Below are 22,231 nucleotides of genomic sequence, written 5' to 3'. Positions count from 1 at the left end.
ACGACCCCTCTGCTACCTGACACACGCACACACACACACACACACACACACACACACACACACACACACACACACACACACCTCAAATTGATGTATTTGGCCACGGACAACTAAAAGCTAAAAATGTCAGAAGAGTGCCTCAGGAGAGAAAGATTTATGTATTAAAAAAAAATATTTTTCAAACATTTTCAAAAATAGCAAATGTACAAGCTTGTACAGCAAAGTGGGGTCAAAGTGGGGTCAACCATACACAAACATGTAAAGACTCAAAGAGTTTCCTACCGGAGAACTGGTCATCAGATTATTGGCTTAGGACTCGGCGGCTTCATGGGGTGTGTAATTGATTTTTTTGATAGATTTTTTTGAGTGAACTACTCCTTTAAGTGGTGAATACACAATTACACACAGGCATGCATGCACACACACGCACACACGTGCCTGCGCACGCACATATAGTATACACACACGGATGCATTCGCACACACATACTTATACATGCAGAAACATACCACACCACACACACACACACACACGCACATATAGGGAGATGATGTAGAGTGATCGGTCGGTACGTGCCTACAAAGGTAAATCCTCTGTGTTCCTTCACACATGACTGCTGTGAGTGAGTGAGACACATCCCTGTGGGTGTGGTTGTGTGTGTGTGTGTGTGTGTGTGTGTGTGTGCGTGCGTGCGAGTGTGAGTTTTTCTGACCTCGCGCTCGCGGCTCCAGAACATTCTCCGAGGTGTCAGAGCCACCCGCTCCGACATGTACTAACGGGCCTGCGGCCCGCCGCTTAGCACGGCAAATATCTGACAAACAACACATCCCTTAACAGTTTTTCCCCCCCTCCCCCAGTCTCCTCCTCCCAAACAAAGTGTTGTAAAACAAGCCGAGAGGATTTCCTATCGGTGTCGACTGTACAGTCGTTGGCAGGACCGCACACACACACACACACACACCAGAACGACCACGCCTTGCAGATGTGCGGTACAGCGGTACACAGTGTTGACCACGCCTTGCAGATGTGGCGTATACAGTGTAAATTGACCCTTTGTACAAGTCCTGCCCGTGGTCCCGCCCCCCCCACTTCCTCGCACATTGGTTGCTGTAGCTTTTTTTTATTATCTATTTTTTGGCTCTTATGCCTTTATTGACACGCAGCAAAGGCTGTCGGGATCGGGGATCGGGACTCGAACCTGCCGCGCGCCGGCAGGCTACTTTGGAACCTTGGTGCCTGGACCGCTACGCCAGCGGTCCAGGCCTTGGTTGCTGTAGCTTGACTGGACAAAAATCCTCTCTCTCGATCCACTACCTTTTTACAATTTACAATTTAGGCATTTAGCAGACGTTCTTAATCCAGAGTGATTTACAGTAAGCAATGTAAACATGAGGTAATACATCAAATGCATACTAATCGTAATCTAGGATCATATAGGTAAGACAAGAACCTATCATCAGTCTAAACAGTATAATATTTAAAAAGTATATATCTGTACATTGAAACTATACACACTATAGGATGCCAGGTCTACAAATGAATCTGTCATTTTCAGTTGCCTCATATGGATATTTATTTAATATTTCAATTCAATTCTTATTTTAAACTTGGGCTTAGTAAAACATAACATACAGGGTGGTGCAGTATTGTGTGACTGGGATTTTTTTTGTGCTTTTTCCAAAAACTGGATATTTTCCTCATGCTTAGCCAACTCAGCATAAACAACCGCTGCTAAGCGGAATGGGTCGATCAGGGACCATTCAGAAGGCTGACAATGGGTCAATTTAACTCAGGGTTTGTACAACAGGAACTGAGAAGACCCGTAGGGGTCCATTCAGTTACGGTTCCTGTTGTACAATCACTGAGCTACGGGTTCACTCGAACCATATTATCGTTGCGGTCGGGTTGAACCGTTTCTTTCCGTAAATGAACGCCCTACTTGATCACACTACAGTGTCACACTAAAGTAGCAAAAGTAGCAGATCTGCAAGCTCAAAATGCGGTGCGAAGCGACACGTTTCGAGCTTATAGATCCGCTGCTTTTGCTATTTTTGAATTTGAATCCTGAAAAGTAACAGTTTTGGACATATGAGGTTTTCACCAGACAGAGACGATATACTTTGTTCTACGTCAACAGTGAAAACAGCTGTGAGGATTGTGAGCTTGATCTGCTATTATCAACGAATGTTAGCCTACTGTCTTCCACCAAATGTTATATTTTCACCAGATTTCGCCTACTATGACCAAGAATAGGGACGCTAGGGTTCATGTGGTTAAATTAACACTGTGGGATTTCACTGTGTAGCACACGGATGGGGAAGTGGATGAGAGAAAGGATGTCTCTCCTCCCTCAAAAACAGCCATCGGGTGCCCACCGAACAAAGCGCTTAATCCGTAAATTGCTGCTGCGTAGTGGGTCAAAAACAATGGAAGTCTGTGGTTGTACACCTCCCAGGTGTGAGGGTGCGTGTATGTGTGTGCGCGTGCGTGTGTCGGTGCGTTCATTGGAAGCAGAGAGAGCGTTCGTGTAGAAGTGCATTCATGCTCAGTCAGGTTTCCCTGGGATAAATTACCATCTAACAATAATCCACACGGGTTTCCCTTTACGACTTTCATTATCATTTACCCCGGGGGGGTCTGTTTGTGTGCGCGACGGTTCTTAAGGCTCTCTCGGAGGTGTTATTAAAACAGAATAGGCAGGAGGTATAAATATCAGCTTGCGTGGCAGCTTGGCTCAGGTTGAAGCCGAGAAAGCGTGGAAGGATGGAGGAAGGTCCCGATGTGATGATGATGATGATGATGATGATGGGTAGGAAGATGACGAGGCAAAACAAGCTTCCAAACCCTCAAACAACATGGGATGAATCAAGACTTGGCTCCATGGGAATGTGATGATATATGGAGCGCTAACTTGGGTGATACTGCCCCCCCCCCCCAACCACCACACCCCACACACACACACACCTTTTTACTTGTCCTCAGGCAGTCTCTATTCATGGCACCATGTCAGAAGAGCTTATTTTAAACACAGGCACATCACAGGGCTATCTATGTCTGGGCTCAGGATATAGCCTCTGGCGACTGAAAGCCCCCCGTGGGATCAATAAAGCTCTATCTATGTATCTATCTATCTATCTACAAACAATACATGACCTGATCCACTTCAAACAGTGTGATTACCACAGAGATATAGGTTGTCTGATATAGGTTATTTTGTCATTACAGTGGCACGCACCTGTGTTAATATTATTGTATAAATATATCATTATATAAGTAACACACACATGACAACACAGTAAGTGATACTTCTGTTCAAACGTTCTTATCTCTGGATGCATTTGCTGCTCATCAAGAAAAAAAAGGTACCGTAACCGTACCGTAAAACTGGGTATGGCCACGATGTCTTTCTGATAAACTGACTCTCTGTCTCTCTCATTATAAGCTTGTAGTATTAATTAATCCACTCTGTACATTTCTAGCCTGGAATCCAGACTGATAGAAAAAAGAAATCCGTAGAACGGAGCGAATCCGTCTGGATTCCAGGCTATAATACATTTCATGCTCTCTCTCTGTTTCACAGACCCACGCTTCTCTTCTCATCTTGTCTCCTCTGATCTCAACAAGCTTTGTTAATTACCATGGCAACAGAGGATGGCCCACGTATACTGTAAAACACTGGTTCTCAAAGTATACTGTACTGTATATAGGCTATTTGAATATAGCCAATCTATAATCTATTTTTTAAACATTTTAACAACACAAATCTTGTACGGGATTCCTGGCACAAAATATTTTCCGCGGCCAAATACAGATGAACTTGACATGGAAGAGTTTGAGAACCACTGTTGAGCCAACTGAACAGAGAAAAGGGTTCTCAGTTCTCTGAAAAACAGTCTACGAGTTTCTTCACAGACAACGATGTCCAAGCCAACGTGGTCAAGCGTTTAAACAGGAAACCATGGTGACCATGACAACGGCACCGTGCCAACACAACTGACCCAATCAGCTGTCAGCTGGTCTTGTTTTGGAACTTTCGTTCTTTTGTTGTCATTTCCTTCAGGGATCTTTTTTTTTTGTTTTTACGACAGCTGACTGTCTTTTCCAGAGGATCAGCAGATAACCCAGAGGAGGCCTCACACAAACCCTGTGATAAAACATAATTATTACTTTGCTAATACCACGGATGAACAGTGCACTCAAAATAGTTTACGCTAAATGGTTTTCGCTCATCCCCATGTTTTTTGGGGGGGGATGTTCACTTTATAATCATAGGAACAAAGCTTCCTTTAGTGTTAATTTAGACTTTGAACGGAACAAAATGGACCCGTCACTTCGGAGTTTAAATTAATCCATCAAGACCGGGAACGCATCTGTGTCAGTTTAGATTTCTTTGGCTATTCAAAAATGGCAGACCTACAAGCTCATAGCGCAGCACCAAGTACCGCGCTATGAACTTGTAGGTCTGCTATTTCTTAGAAAAATCTTAAAAATGAGTGCAAATCTTTGAATATATATATATTTTTAAAGCAAACATTTATAACTCAAATCTTTGCTTCTGGGGGTCCCTGGAACAAAATATTTTGAGGCCAAATACATGTACATTTTGGGTGGTCCTTGACATGAAAAAGTTTGAGAACCACTGATATTATAGCAACATAAGTTTAGGATTTAGAAGACATTTGTAGAATGTATAGAAACCAGAAGCAAAGATTTGAGTTACAAATGCTTTAAAACATAAAATAGCAGATCTACAATGAGTTCCGCGCTATGAGCTTGTATATCTGCTATTTTTGAATAGCCAAATAAATCAAAAAATGACACAGATGTGTTCCTGGATTGAACGGGTTAACAGTATGACTACCCTGTGTAAGATTGATCATAGCCAGGTACAGGCCCCAAGTGTCTGTGTGTTTGAAGTGATTGAAGTAGGAGTGGAAGTAGAATAATCCCACTTCACCCTCTCTCTTCACGTGAAGGACTGAGATAAGACACAGTGAGAGTGTAAACATCTGTTACATACTGAACCACAAGTCAAAGCATTTAGAAGTGCTCAAAAATACCGGCTACGCCGCCTGAAATAATCTAGCCAAGTAATGAATTCTAATGACCAGTAATCCACATGTCAGCAAAATAATCTGTGATCCTGATGACATGTTAAAGGGATAGTTCACCCCCAAAAAACAGGAGCCCATTTATGATGATGATCCATGGTGTGTTTACAAACTAACACCATAGATCAGACGTAAAAATCAAGAACCTTTTCAAAAACCTGATCCAGATCGATCTCTCCTCCCCCACCAGGGGTCAAACAGAGCTAACATTTACCTAATTGTTATCGACTACCAATGATGTCTACCATAATAAACACAAACAGGAACACACACACACACACACACACACACACACACACACACACACACACACACACACACACACACACACACACACACACACACACACACACACACACACACACACACACACACACACACACACACACACACACACACACACACGCGCGCACACACACGCGCACACACACACGCACACACACACGCACACACACACGCACACACACACGTGCTTATTTCTCTCGCTAAATCAGCCAACACTGACTGTGTTGGCACTGACACTGACGGAATCATTCACAGACAAACGGGGAGACAGACAGACAGTCAGGCATGTGGGTGGTGCGTGGGCCCATCAGAGACACAGGGATGATACCACGGCACTTACAGATCAAATAGTCTCTTATTAAGCCCAGCAGGCAAACCCAATTACTAAAACCCTGATAATCGGAAAATGCTGACTTAAAAACTGCCACAAAAAAAGAGTCTTAAAAGGTACCTCGTCTAGGCCAGTGGTTCTCAAACTTTTTCATGTCAAGGACCCCCAAATTGACACTTATTACCCCGCGGACCCCCATTTGAAAAGATAAGCCAGGGACCCCAATAAGAGAAGGTTTATACGGCTCTCTAGCAGTGATTCTCAACCATTTTAATGTCAAGGACCGCCAGTTTGACATGTTTTAGGCTACGGACCCCCATTTAATGGCATTTATACCTCTGGGACCCGAATTTATATTATAAAATCAATGTTCATTTAACTCTGAGAGTGTACAAATGGAACCAAATGGACCCGTGAGGGTCCATTTCGTTCCATTTGTACACTCTCAGAGTTACAGAACCATAAGGGTCCATTTTGTTCCTATCCATCATTTAGCTGGGGGCCCCCTGGAACCGCCTCAAGTACCCCTGGGGGTCCCCGGACCCCACTTTGAGAACCAATGGTCTAGGCTAAGCACTTAAGCTCTGAGTAGGTAAGCAGGTACATGTGTGTAAAAGTGCCTGTTATTATTAACTCAAAGAGCCAAAGTGTTTTCTGTTTATTTTAAAAAATATAATGAGAGAGTCTTGCAGTGATGGACTAAGACAAACAGAAGACAGAAAAGAGGGGTTGTGGGGAGTGGGGTGATGACGACAACATGGAACTTCGTTGTTAAGAGGCGGCGACTGACCGGGGACTAATGTGACATGTGCATGAGAAACAGAGGAGAGGCTCGCAGGTGAAGAAGTCAGCGGAGTGAAGGAGTAGTTCAGTCACTCCACCGCCGTCGTAAAACCAAACAACAGCGGCGGCACATCAGAAGAAGGGGGTCTGTTACTCTGTTTTAAAAGGTATAGCCCTCCTTCCTAGAACACCGCCGCATTTCGGACCCAGCACGAGAGCCGTTTTGTGTCGTTCACGTGCGTTTCAACGTGCGGGGAGAGCACCGTCTAGACATAAGAAGAAGAACTCCTCTGTGGGGTTTTTTTTTTCTCCTTGGGAAGTGAGGACATTTTTGGGAGATTATCACTCTTCAAAGGAGACATTTTAAAGACTAGCTGTGACTCTTTGAAGGCGGTTAGTTGGTGTAAGGGTTAAAGTTTGCCGTGCATTGAAGGCTAGTTGGAGTTATGATTAGAGAGGCTTAGGAGGTGTAAGTGCTGTCAATGAAAGATAAGGCCTGTCACAATTATTACATAATCGTCTAATGGCAATTATTTGAGATAATCGCAATTTTTTTTTTTGCATAATTGTCATAATCGTCTCCATGTTGAACAATGTTCACACATTTTCAAATATATATAAAATAATTTACATGTATAAAATGATTAAATATGTCAGTCATTTCTTTGTATATTTAAGTTATTTGTCATATCTGCCCCGTGCAATTTTTTATTATGAAGCCTAAAAGGCAAACACAAATGTATGCCAAACACACAATAGGCTCTATGCACAGCAGCCATATTGGGAATGAATTGGGCCCCTTCCTTACTTCCTTCACAGGTGTTACCAAAGATACTAATTAGGCTCTGTTCCATTTAGTGTGGCATAGTGGTTGTCTTATTTTCAAGGACCCCCATAACTCTCAGAGTTACACACCCACCATAAGGGGCCATTTTGGAACCAAAAAGTGTTTCTAGTGAGCCAACATGCACGATATCAGCACCCTGACCAGAATGGAACAGAGCCTTCATTAGTATCATTGGTAACACCTGTGAAGGAAGTAAGAAGAGGCCCAATTTCTTTCCAATATGGCTGCTGTGCATAGAGCCTATTAAATTGTTAATTGCAATTATTTGAGTGACAATTAATCGTCAACTTAAATTTGTTATCGTGTCAGCCCTAATGAAAGATTGACGTAGCATTACAAGTATCGTTCTGGACCGCCAATAAATAATACATGAGAAAAGCTCTAAACCTGGCATCTTTGAGGAGCTCTTTGAATTTGGTGTGTGTGTGTGTGCGTGCGTGTGTGCGTGTGTGCGTGTGCGTGTGTGTGTGTGTGTGTGTGTGTGTGTGCGTGCGTGCTTGCGTGCATATATGCGTGTGGTTCATACTAGGCTAGTGGTCCACATGATAAGGCAACCTCAACACTGTGGGTGTGGTTAATCTTATCTGGGACAGGAAACACATTTTCAGGGCCCTGCAACCTAACAAGCGCACAGGAAATGGTGAGGAGGGGGGCATCTAATCTCAGCCACTGGGAAGTAAAGGACAAACAAACACATGAGACAAACCCCTGGCTTTTAGGGGGGGAGGTTCTCTTCAGGACGGCTGCTATTGGCCGGTTGCTTTAATCCTGTTGTTTTCATTGGTTTATATTGCTTTATTAATTCATTTACCCCGTGCCGGTGTCGTCTTATCCCGACAGAGACAGTGACGGGAAAACGCAGGAGAAATTGTGTCCCGTACCAGGAAAGCTAATTACACGCTCTACAGATTACACTATCTCTTAAGTCTTAGCACAAGCCAGTTAGATTTTTAGGGCTTATTGAGCCTGCCCTGTTTCCAAATTAGTTGGATTGACCCTTCACTATTGATCTATTGAACAAAAATGCTGACTCGCTCACTCGCTCGCTCAGTCACTCACTCACCCAGTCACTTACTCACTCACTCACTCACTCACTGTCATGGCATTTAATTTTAAAAAAAGCATTATTTGTGGTGACTTTAAAGTGCAACAAATAGGTAATAGGTCATCAATATCTGCGTTAGGTGAGCGGCAACAATGATGGCAATAGGCAGGGCTGTCATTATGACATTTTACTTGATGATTAACAGTCGCTCAGATAATTGCGATAATTGTTTCTCGTCGTTGAAATAATAATAAAAATGACAGTTCTATTTTGCTTTTAGGCTTTGTAAACAAAAGGTGCACAGGGCAGAGATGACAAATAACTTAAAATAATACGTTTATACTTAAAAAATGATATCAACATCTTTCAACATGGAAATGATCATGACGATTATGAAAACAATTATTGCGACTTCATAGTGCAACACATGGGTTAAAGGTCACCAATATCTGCGTTGGCGAGTGACAAAAATGATGGGAATGAAGGCGAAATAGCCACAAATATTGTCCCTCCTCTCACACCGTACTCCATGAGGAAACACAGTAAACACAGCCATACGAGCACTGAGCTCTCTTCTGTTGACTTTGCGGTCAATTCTAAAATTGCATTCTAAAATCTCACTACTGTCTGCCTCCGTCTCTCTTTCTCATGTCCTAACTCTACCCCCCCGTCCCCGTCCCCCCACGTTTGCCCGTCCCAGGCTGAGCCAGAGGGGGTATGATGAGAGAGGGGGGGAGGGATGGGGGGGGGGCTGGGGAAGGGTGGGCTGCAGACATCTGCTGGGGAGGAATTTATTCCCTAAATCACTGTCATTAAAGCTAGAATAAAGTGTGCCATATAAGACAAGTGAAGGGGGGGGGGGGGGGGGGGGGGGTGTACTCCTAGTCCAGACAAGCCTTGGCATGATTAGCCAGAGAGAGTTAAGAGGAAAAGAGAGAGTTAGGGAGAGAGAGAGTTAAACGGAGAGGGGGGGGGGGGAGAAAGAAAGAAGAACCACAACAGTTGGAAATGTGTGAAACAAACACACATCGTTGTTTCTCACCGAGAGAGAGAGAGAGAGAGAGAGAGAGAGAGAGAGAGAGAGAGAGAGAGAGAGAGAGAGAGAGAGAGAGAGAGAGAGAGAGAGGGAGGGAGGTGGAGACAGAGGGGAGATGAAGAGACTGGCGAGTCGTAGTGCAAAAAAAAAGAAAACAACGACGAAAACAGGAAAGAGTAGCCAAAGAAAATAAGAGGTAAGCAGCAGACTTTATCTGAGAGAGAGGAGACATAGCCAGGGGCCCCGGGGCCCCCCTGGCTGGGGGGGTTTGGGGTGTGGTGACAACATGGTGACATAAGCAGGGACAAGAGTCAAGTCTATTGTGATGCAACACAGACTGAGTGGCTGGTTGGGATTTAATGAAACAGCCAATAACATGAAAACACATCAGATACGCTGGCTTTTGTCACATGATCTTTTTCGACACTTTTCACAGTCTTCTTTTCATTTTCTTTTTGTTACGTCATTCTTGTTTGCCTTCTTTCTTTTCCCCCTTTCATTCATTCTCAATCTCGTCCTCTATCTCGCTCACTCCGTCTGCTTTCTTCTGACCTATGACTCTCTCTCTCTCTCTCTCTCTCTCTGTGAGAGGTGGAGGAGGAGGAAGGGAGAAAAAGAGAGGAAAAGGAGGCCCCCAGGGGACACTTTTTTTTTGTTTTCATGTTTTTTCATGGGAAGCCAAGCTGCAGCTTTGAAGTAAAACGGAGAGGAGAAGAGGAGGAGGAGGAGGAGAAGGAGGAGGGGATGCAACACAGCAAAACAGTCATTTGACTCTGAACATACATTACCACACACATTAGTCTGTTATTTACAATCTCTACTACGATGATGCTGTGTGTGTGTGTGTGTGTGTGTGTGTGTGTGTGTGTGTGTGTGTGTGTGTGTGTGTGTGTGTGTGTGTGTGTGTGTGTGTGTGTGTGTGTGTGTGTGTGTGTGTGTGTGTGTGTGTGTGTGTGTGCACATCAGGGGGATATTCCTGAAGTGCAAGTAATTGCATTTCTTCTACATAATTCCCCACGGTGGTGATGTTTGTGTGTGTGTGTGTGTGTGTGTGTGTGTGTGTGTGTGTGTGTGTGTGTGTGTGTGTGTGTGTGTGTGTGTGTGTGTGTGTGTGTGTGTGTGTGTGTGTGTGTGTGTGTGTGTGGCAGAGGCGCCACATTACCCCCTTCCCATTCTAAACGGTGGCACAGATAGACAGCCAGTGAAATTGACAGATAAACGGTTGGCCGCCGCCGGAACCTGAAGGGCCAGGAGGTGCTGAGTCACGTGACAGAACCAGATGACCTCTGACGACGCTAACTCGTTGTGGAACATCACTTTTGTGACAGTGAAACAGTAACAAAGTACATTTACTCAAGTACCGTACTTACGTAAACCTTTGAGGATTTTTTTTACGTTACTGGAGTATTTCCCAGTTTCAATACTTTTACTTCTACTCCACTACATCTCAGAGGCAAATATTGTACTTTTACTCCACTACAATTATTTGACAACTTTAATTTACTAGTTACTTTGCAGATTTAGATTATTATTACAAAACATGCATGAACCACTTCAGCCTTATATACATTTCGGCCATTTGAAAATAGCCGATCTAGCTCGTAGATCTGCTATTTTCAAAAGATTTGTATACATGTTGAAATTGTGAAATGGGACATTCTGCATAATAAGTACTTTTTTGATGCCAATGTTTTACTATCAAACACAGAGAGTCGTTGTCACGTGGCGTTAAAGAGTGAGCCGCTAAAGCTGTGTCTAGGATCAGAAATGAGACATGTTTTGCATGACGTTATTTGTGTTGTTTGATGTTTGTCGTGTCTGCGTGGCGTGCATCTCGACTTAATAACTTCATCTTGTGCCCAAAGCGCTGCAATGTCAGAAAACTCATAAAACCCAGTTGTCAGACGTCCAAAAAACATCTTACACACACAAGCGCGCGCATACACACACACGCACGCACACAAACACCCCCCCACCCCCCCCCCCCACACACAAACACACACACACAGTCTGTCTCTCAGTCTCTTTAATGCAGTCTTTTCTGTCACTCTCTCCTCCCTCCCTCTTGGCTCTATGCCCCCTCTCTCTGTGTGTCTCTCTCTCCCACCCTTTCTCTCTCTCTCATCTCTGTATTCCCCCCCTCGCGCTCTCTCTCTCTCAGTCTCTCCACCCTTCTCTCTCTCTGTCATATGAGCCTGCGTAAGTGGAAGATAGAATTAAGATGTCAATTTATAATGGGGGTTATGACTACAGTCACTTTCATGGCACACACACACACACACACACACACACACACACACACACACACACACACACACACACACACACACACACACACACACACACACACACACACACACATACACACACACACACACACACACACACGCAAACGCACACACAAATATTCCCCAGAGGAATTCAGCTAATTCCCCATGATTAGGCTGATGAGATTGGGAGAAAAGGCTGTGAGAGAGAGAAAAAACTCCCACCGAGGTCTCTAAACACGAAGCCGCTGCTAGTTTGTCTCGAAAAAAAGCCACTACGAGTTTGAAGGGTCGTAAACAAAGAAAAAAATGATTGAATGATTGAAGAGATCGGAGAAAAGCTCTGTTTTGAATTAGCACGCCACTTCAAAAAAAGTCTTTCCCTTGTGGTTTTGGATCTTAATGTGAGTTTGGGAGGTTTTGTGAGCGTCGCAGCGAGCCAAAATCCCAACGTGGTAAACGAAATGTGCTTTTTAATTGGCCCTTAATGCACACTTAAGGCGTCTGCGACGCTCGCCAGTTCTGAGCGCCAGTCTCTCGTGTGTGTGTGAGTGTGTGGTGTTTCTAAACCAGCGGGCAGAGACCCAAACGCAGGTTGCAGTATACGTACATCTGAAATGGTCACAGACAAAAGGACAACTTCAACCTTTTAAGACCTGAGATTTTAAAAATGCCATCAAAATCCTAACAGTTTTTTTTTTAAACTGATGTTGCTATATCAGTGGTTCTCAAACTTTTTCATGTCAACGACCACCCAAAATGAATTTGGCCGCGTACCCCCCCCCCCCCCCCCCCCATCTCAAAATATTTTGTTCCAGGGACCCCCCTCCATGTTTTCTAAACCACCGGGCAGAGACCCAAAGACAGGTTGTAAGACATTCTGAAACGGTCACAGAAAAAAAGACAACTTTAATAACAGAATGTGGCAGGCCTGAGGAATATATTATTTTGATATCTTTATATATGACACTAGATCTTGGAAATTGTTATAATGGGCATTAGTGTTGTCCTCCTGGTTTTCCTGGTTTTAATCACTTAAGCCCTGTTTAATACTTTGATACTTTTCTTTTCAAAAATAGCTTAAAAGGCCGATCTACAACATCATGATTCATGACATAATGTAAGCTTGTAGATTGGCTATTTTCGCATTTTTTCCACAGTATATCAAGGCATTTGGTCAAAAACATTGTGGTATCTGATGTTGTCCATATCGCCCAGCCCTAGCAGGAGAACATGGTGTTTTTTTCCCTCCTTCCTATTTCTGTTCCTAACTTGGTGGCCAAACGCAGCATTCAGGTCCATGTTGTAAAACCAGCTGAGATTTACCGACTGTGTGATTACACATGTCCTATAATTCAAAACATCAAATATACAGAGTTTTATAAAACGACAGCCGTCAATGAATAAGTCTGACTGGAATGTCTGTCATGTGGTCTTACATCAGTTGTATAAACGTTTGAGAACATTGCCGCTGTCGGGGCAGAAACCTCTTATCTCCATATTTCAACTTTTTGTTGTTTTACCAGGTTGCCAAACCTGGTCTATAATATCTACACTCGCTAGTGGTCACTTTTTCCCCATTGGCTGGTCCTTTTGCGTGACCTTTTCCTCATTGGCCGGTCATTTAGCCAATGAGGGCTCAATGTCCTCTCAGAATACGATACGATAATACTTTATTGTCAGTTTGCACTGAAATTTGTCTTGCTACCCAGAAACAGCCATGTATGCAACATATAACAGTACACACATTTGACATGGCACAAGAAAACAACAAAATACAAATACATACATAAAGACATGCAAAGACAAGAGCAATGTCCACCACTCAGCCTACCCCTGGCTTATAACTCCTGATTAAGCCTCAATGTCGTCTGATGGACAAAGGACCTCTTCAGTTTGACCTTATTGTATGTAGGAACACTGTATCTCCTTCCTGAAGGCAGCAACCTATATTCTCCATACAAAGCATGGCTAGTGTTTGAAGTGATATTCCTTGCCAACCTTATCATACTGTTATCATACGTAGATGTATAGAGCCTCTGAAGTGGTTGTTCAACAATCTTTGAACAAATGTTCACTTGTTGCAGCAGTTGTGACTTTAAAGCTACAGACAGACATCCATACCAGGTGGTACTACAGTACTGCAGGACACTCATAATAACAGAAGTGAAAAACAAAAGAAGAATCTGTCTACTAGCACCAAAAGATCTCAGACGGCGAAGGAAATAGACTCTTTGTTTTGTCTTCTTACCCACTGATTCAATCTGGTCTTTCCATGACAAAAGGTGGTCTATTACTACTCCTAGGTATGTATACGAACATACCTGGTTGATCTGTTCACTATGAATAGTAATAGGGGATCTGTGTATCTCTAGTGGGGCACCAAAAACAATCTCTTCTGTCTTTTTTGTGTTAATGATAAGAGCGTTGTTATCACTCCATTCCACCACCTTATTTACTCTGTGTTGGTGCAGTCCAGGATCACTGGAATATGGGATCTGAATTCCCATAGACGCGTTTAATATCGCATCAAATAAGAACTGCGTTCCAAAAATAAACAAGTGACCCCGGCGCTTTGACTCTTATGGATATGAAGCATCAACTGACGGTGAGAAAACGCTAATGTTACTTCCGCCGAATTAGTTAAATGTTCGCCAATAACAGACTGTATCAAATATGAGTGACTGACTATCATAAACGATACAGAGCCTCCTCCCTGACAATATCGCCGAGACAGTTTGTTTATTTTTGGACCACAATTCGACAAAATGAGACGATTCTAAGATGACCCAATGTTATTCTCCATAGAGAAATTACTTTACGAATCAGGGGATGAACGAGTGACGTCAGGACTTCTGTACTCTATAATATGACTATGTCATATTTCTCTTGTTCGTAAATTAACGGCCCACTTGATCGCACGACAGCGCCACACGAAAAGCACCAAAAGTAGCAGATCCGCAAGCTCGAAAGCGACGCGTTTCGAACTTGTAGATCTGCTACTTTTATACTGTTATTCATTTTTTTCGAATCCTGAAAAGTAACAGTTTTGGACATACAAGGTCTCCACCCGACAGAGACGACATGAAGCCTAACTTAAAACGGATGTTTTTAACGGCTCTTCATGGAATAAAATCGGTTCCAGTGAGTATACGCTTGAAATACGATGACGAAAGTGTAGACATATGTAAATAGCATGTGGATGTAGGCACATGAAACTGCGTGTCAGTGCATTTGAAGCATAATATGTCATAGATCACATACTCTAATAAGTGACAAGTCTGTATATCATAGGATTTGCCAACAGCTGGTGACTTATAGTGAAACGTATGCGGAGCAAAAGGGACACGTGTCCTCGTTTAGCTCACAGGAGAGGGACTGTGCTGCTGAAGCAGGTCACGTATATACATGTGATCAGAAGATTGATGTTCACACATAATCCATTAAGACCGGGAACGCATCTGTGTCATTTCAAAGATTTATTTTGGCTATTCAAAAATAGTAGATCTACAAGCTCATAGCGCGGCACCGAGTGCCGTTCTATGAGCTTGTAGATCTGCTATTTTTGGGGGGAAAAGATTGTGAAAATGTGTGCCAATCTTTGCTTCTGAGGGGGTGCCTGGAACAAATTATTGAGATGGGGGATCCGCGGACAAATAATTTAGGGTGGTCCTTGACATTATTGTTTGAGAACCACAGATTTTTTAGCAACATAAGTGTTTATTTTTTTAAAACAGCTTTTTTTGTTGGAATTCTACAACCTGCATTTATAGAATCCCAAGATGCAAAGATTTGAGTTAAAAGACATATTCAAAGATTTGCACATTTTTTAATTTTACGATTTTTCAACAAAAACAATAACAGATCTACAAGCTTGTAGCTCGAAGCTATGAGCTTGTAGATCTGCTATTTTTGAATAGCCCAAAGTATAAAATAATGGATATAGCAAAAAAAAGAAGCTAAAATGACACAGTATGCCTTCCCGGATTGAATGGATTAAACACTTATAGCAACTCCTGCCCTGCCTGGAGAATCATCACACTAATGGCTGCTTTCAATGGAGAACTAACTGAGTGAGTGACTGAGTGACTTGATGAGCAAATTACGGATTATGGATAGGGCTTTCATGATTACAACATTGATTAATGATGATTAATTGTCAAACAAATGATTACGATTAACTATTTAATTGTGTTTTTGGCATTGAACATTGGAACATAAGAATACAAAAAAAATCTGTTTGACCTTTTTAGGCTTCGTAATCAAAAACTGTAAGGCCAGATATGACAAATAACTTATAAAACGGTATACAAAGAAATTACTGACATATCTGATAATGTTATACTTTCAAACAATCAAACTGTTTTCAACATGGAAACGATTATGACGATTATGCAACAATATTTGCGATTATCTCAAATAACTGCGAATTACTATTATGTACGGTAATAATAGTGACAGAACTAATTATGGACGGACAGATGGGTGGATGGATGAATGGGTGGATGATGAATGGATGGATGAATGGATGGATGGATGGATGGATGGATGAATGGATGGATGAATGGATGGATGAATGGAGGAACAAAAAGTGTTGCCCAATCAGTGCATCACATCGATCTAGGGCTGGGAGTGTGTGACTCACCCAACCTGTGAGTCACACAAAGAGGCACCAGATGTTCTTCTTCCTCTGAAGAGCTTTACCAGAAACTTTTACTGTTTGATGTGTTTTGATGATTGATGATTTGTTTATTGGTAGTTTTTTAATGTTATCTTAGAGAGCGGTCCTCTTGGATCTGTAAGAGACATCATAATTCATACTGTTATATAATGATGTTTTTGAATAAATGTAAAACTTAATAAGACTAGATATCATAGACAGATATCATAATAATGCGATATGGCTTTTCCTGGTTCTAATCATTTTAAGCCCTATTTTATAATAATGTGATATTTGATTTTGTCCCTATCTCCCAGCCCGATATAAAACAGTCATGTAAAAGGCATAATCCTATCTTCATGTGTCCTTTTGCTTTTATTCTAGGTAGGTCAGTCGGTAGAGCACCCGTCTTTGGAACGGCAAGGTTCCTGGGTTCGATCCCGGGCACCCGGACAATAATAATAAGCCACTCTGACCTACTTACTTACTTATTTTATTATTTGCCAGATTGAATTGTAAAGCACTATTTAGCACTGACTAATTACAATAATAAACACTGCTGTGCCAAAGTGACAGAAGTTGACCTGTGGTCTTTCTTTGTTATCAGGGGAAGCAGGGCCCTCGCGGAGAGAGGCCCCAGAACCTAGCTACACTAAAAATACCTCACAGACACACACACACACACACACACACACACACACACAGAAGAAATGTCAAACAAGCCATTAAACACAAGGATTTGTTTTGTGTGTGTGTGTGTGTGTGTGTGTGTGTGTGTGTGTGTGTGTGTGTGTGTGTGTGTGTGTGTGTGTGTGTGTGTGTGTGTGTGTGTGTGTGTGTGTGTGTGTGTGTGTGTGTGTGTGTGTGTGTGCGCGTGTGTGTTTGCGAGTGCGTGTTTGAATGAAACTCGACTGTGAGTTTAAGCTTAAGCTTAAGCGAAGGGAGGTCAACGTATAGCTGCACACCAGTAAAATCTTGAGTGGTACTACAACCCTATGAGTGTGAAATAGGACTAGCACTCAGGATTTCACTGTGTGCACCTGTGAGTCACACTGAGCAATTGAAAACAACTTGACGTTGAAACGGTCATTAAGAACGCTCGCTATCTCGCTCCACTTCCGCAACCTTGACCCCGCTGAAAACGGTATTGTCATTAGCCACTCATCAATTACCTGTCTTGACAGAAAACACATAGACGACGTGTGTGTGTGTGTGTGTGTGTGTGTGTGTGTGTGTGTGTGTGTGTGTGTGTGTGTGTGTGTGTGTGTGTGTGTGTGTGTGTGTGTGTTGGGGTGGGGGGTCTTGTCGTAGTGTTTTATATTCCTAACTAGCCTGTATATCATCACTGTCGAGCAGAGACCTTGTATCTCCATATTTCAACTTTTTATATTTTTTCTGTGGATTAATGCCCTGCTTCATCATATAAGAGTGTCACACAAAAAAAGTAGTGAAAATAGCTGATCTACAAGCTCACTCGGTAGGAGTGAACTTAAAATCTTTTTAGGAACCCATTACTGAAATGCACATATGCGCGCACACACACACACGCACGCACGCACACACGCACACTCACACTCACACTCACACACACACACACACACACACACACACACACACACACACACCATGTGTCCAGATCGAGGTCCATTTGGCTTCATGTGTAGATTCCCAGAGACAGTTTATAAACTCAGGATTATATACAATATGGCCAATAAATCTCATAATGTACTCGCCTGGAAAGAGTGATAAGACAGAGGGAGGGAGAGGGAGAGAGCGATGGAAGGAGAGAGAGAGAGAGAAGAGAACAGTGTTTATAATGTGACAGGATATCTGGGTGTTTGTGCAGCGCTGAGTAGTGTTGTGAGGGCAAGCATGGAGCATCTGTTTGCACTGCAGCTGGGCCACGTCTAAAACACACACGCACACACACACACACACACGTGCGTGCGCGCCCGCACACGCACGCACGTACGCATGCACACACACACAGTATGGCTCATCATTAGCGACCATCTGCCATCAACAACTTCTCATTGTACAGATGAAATCTACCTAGCTTCACCTCTCTCTCTCTCTCTCTCTCTCTCTTTATCTTTCTGTCTCTCACTATCTATCTTTCTATCTGTCAGTCAGTCTTTCTCTCCCCCTTCTCCACTCCCCCCTGAAGCCCCTGTACATGATGTCATCATAGCGCCCAGGCACAGCTGCATGGCATGCCTCTGAGCCCTCATCCTCGTCAAACAGGAAAGAATCACACACACACACAAAAAAAGCCACTTGGAAATGAGAAAATAACATTTCATAAAGAGTTTGCCAATAACACTGGCACGCACACGCACACACGCACGCACGCACGCACGCACGCACGCACGCACGCACGCACACGCGCGCACGCGCACGCGCACACACACACACACACGTACACGCACACGCACACACACACACACCACACACACATGTGTTTTCCAGTGGTATCAGAGTGATTTGTACTTTCCATACCCAGCTTGTTTTTGAAGGTTTACTGGAATTTTCTATGGAACTGGGCACAGTGGTAGGAACAGATAGAGAAACTGACTGATAAACAGATAGATTGATAGACCGATAGAACGACAGACAGACAGACAGACAGACAGACAGACGGGGTGCTGATGGCCAAGTGGTTAAGGGGCACACCAGCGTGTCCCGGGTTCGATTCCTGAGCCCGGCGGCGGATTCTCCGCATGTCCCTCCTGGACTCTCTCCCTGTTTCCTGTCTCTCTCCACTGCACCCATCAATAAAGGCGGAAGATTCCCCCAAAAATCTCAAAAGAAATGCGGAGAACAATTCCAGCATATTCCCATACTGGTCTTCACATGTACTGAAACATGTCAAGTTACATCTTTGAAGTCCTAGCCAGAATGTTTACTTACATGGGCTGTATATCAATAAGCTACATACAATGTGCACAGCCTATATGCAACAAAGAAAGGCTTAGCTTAAGTATTTAAGTCCTTGCGTATGTGTTTTATGTCTGTTTAATTGTTTTAAGAATACTGTAGTTGTGTATCTAACATGTACACCAAGTCCAGCACTGTGTTCATGTTACTTTACAAACATTTACAATACTAAATGCACTGAATTTAGGAAAATAAACCCCCCCAAACCCGAATCCCCCCACATCCACCCCCTGTGACTCGGGAACAAAGGTTAACACTGCAGGAAATAACAGCAGACTCTCGAAAAAACATTTGGGTCAAAGAGTAATGGGTTTAGACCGTATGCCTGTGCTATCAGAACCGTGTACAGAGGCAGAGTCTCCCCCATTGACACATGAAGTGATTCAGTGGGTTGTAGCTGATGACACTGAGCATAATATACTGTACATAATTTATCATTATCTATGACCAATCCTGGCACCGTCCGTGTGTTTCTGAAAATGCTACTTGTAGTTGTATCGGGGGCACACCCTAGTGTGTGCATGTGTGCGCGCGCGTGTGTGTGACCAGTTGTAAAAGCAGAGACCAAGTGTTGCAATGCCAGGTTGAGGCTTTAGTTTACAGTGTGCGCTCTCACACGCACGCACGCACGCACGCACGCACGCACGCACGCACGCACGCACGCACGCACACACACACACACACACACACACACACACACACACACACACACACACACACACACACACACACACACACACACACACACACACACACACACACACACACACACACACACACACACACACACACACACACACACACACACAGGCGCACACAGGGGGGATCACATTACCCATCAGTGTTGAAAGCCGCTGCCTCTCCTTCCATCCATCCCCCACTTAAGGTGTTATCAGTGTTTACTTCAGGCTATTGGCTGATATGCCAGGAATCTGTGCACCTCTCTACACTCCTCCACCTCCTCCCACTCTGTCTCTCTCTCTCTCTCTCTCTCTCTCTGCTTTACTGTCTGTCTGTCTGTCTGTCTGTCTCTTCTTTCTCTCTCTTGCACAGGTCTGCTCTTTTAACATTGTCTTCACTCCCATCTCTCACCATGGTGTTCTCACTAAGTGTTCTTGCTGCCGGTTTCCTCTGTCTCTTGTCTTGAGCATGTGTGTGTTTGCACAACATGCACGTGTGTGCACACACATGCACAACTTGCACGCCGATACGCACCACGCCATGTGCCCGGGAGAGACAATGCTGGTACAAGTAGTATTTACATAGCAGATGAAATTCACCTCAAATAAAAGAAACACACACGGGTGTCTAGACACACACACAAACACACACACACACACACACATACCTTCGTGCATCTTCTTCCCCAGTCTCTGCTCGGGCGCGGGGGGCGGGGCTGTCTCGGCGGGCGCAACACACTCTTGCCGCTGCAGCGCGGGGCCGGCGTTCCTCTTCACCCCGTTACTGAGGGCCCTGGGGGGAGGGGCCACCGCGGCCACCGCAGCCGGAGGGGCCCTGGGGGGAGGGGCCACTGCGGCAGGAGAGGCCCTGGGGGGTGGGGCCACCGCGGCCGGAGGGGCCCTGGGGGGAGGGGCCACCGCGGCCGGAGAGGCCCCGGCGTCTGCGACGACGATGGGCCGAGAGAAGGACGCGATCCTCTGCAGGATGGAGCCCACGCTCTCCCTGGCCTCGCCCTGGCCGTCCTCCGCGGGCCGCATGGCGGGCTTAGGGCCGCCGCCGGGGGCCACCGCGACCGCCTGGGGCCCACACAGCTGCTCCAGCTGGGGGCTCTGGGCCGGGGACAGAGGCACGGGGGAGCAGCTCACCTCGGGGACGGGCGTGGAGCCCGGGGGCGAGGCGGGTGGGGGGGGGAAGGGGGAGGACAGAGGGGAGAGGGGGTGGTGCAGAGAGAGGGGCGGGGTGGTGTCGGAGGCGCTGTCCAGGCTGCTGAGGGAGGCGGAGGGGCTGGCCGAGGCGGAGGGGGGGCCGGCCGGGTAGTGGCTCCGCGGCGGGGGCCTGGGCGGGGTCGGGCTCGGGGCCCCCGATTGGGGCTTGTTGGCGCCGGCGGGACTGCCCACCAGGCTGTCCAGATCCAGGGGAAACTTGTGGAGACGCGGGGTCTCTTTGGCCTTCTGGGGGGTCTGGGGTGTGTGGGGGGTGTGGGGGGACGGGGGCTGGACGTGGTTCTGGCTGTTGGAGTTGTAGTAGGACTCTTTCCCCGTGGTGGCGGCGGCAGTGCTGTGTGAGCGGCCGTTCCAGGCGGCGCTGCCGTACCTCAACCCCGGCGACATGGCTCCCGAGGCTCTCCGCACGCCTCCTCCTCCTCCTCCTTCTCCACTCTGTAGGTCCAGGCTGGGCATGGAGCCGTGGCCGCCTCCTCCGCCGCCGCCGCCGCCCAGCACCAAGCCCGGCCCGTCGTCCAGCTCCGAGTGGAAGACGCTCCCGTGGGAGGAGAACTTCTTCAGGACGTGGTTGCCTCCTCCCAGGACCACTCCTCCTCCTCCTCCTCCCTGTGGCTGCATCTCCCTGGCACGCTGCTGGGCCAGCAGGAGGTGCTGCTGCTGCTGCTGGTACTGGTGGGGGTGGTACTCCCCCGAGGGCGGCGGGGGGCTGCTGGGGAAGGAGCCCATCTTGGTCAGTGGGGGCTGCATGGTGCCGGAGGAGGAGGAGTACTCCAGGCTGGAGGAGGAGCTGTGCAGGCTGTCGTTGTCGCTGCCGGGCCCCCCGGACAGCATGGAGGAGGACGAGGAGTAGCCGTTGGGGTTGAAGCGGTTCTGGAAGGAGGCGGCCCGGGTCACTCCCCCGCCGCTAGGCCTGGAGATTAGATTGTCATGTTGAATGATTACGATTAAAGATTTCATCGTGGTTTTCTTTTTTTTGCATTGAATTAGATTTCTGTTTGGGACAGATTTCTCAAACAGTTTTCTGA

At 45.3% G+C, this 22,231-nt stretch overlaps 1 protein-coding gene across 1 annotated transcript in view; it reads right to left on the bottom strand.

The window, feature by feature from the left end:
• LOC311056301 (uncharacterized protein) overlaps window positions 1–22,231 on the bottom strand; it is a 109,715-nt gene that overhangs the window by 56,869 nt on the left and 30,615 nt on the right. The window contains exon 3 of the mRNA XM_084072822.1: window positions 20,651–22,116. Coding sequence (XP_083928948.1) covers window positions 20,651–22,116 — 1,466 coding nt within the window. The remainder of the gene's footprint in view (window positions 1–20,650; window positions 22,117–22,231) is intronic.

This window comes from Gymnoscopelus microlampas, assembly GCF_963454915.1.
Source record: "Gymnoscopelus microlampas genome assembly, chromosome: 11".
NCBI lineage: Eukaryota > Metazoa > Chordata > Actinopteri > Myctophiformes > Myctophidae > Gymnoscopelus > Gymnoscopelus microlampas.
The sequence above is the reverse complement of the archived record's forward strand: the minus strand, read 5'-3'. Positions and strand labels throughout refer to the sequence as shown.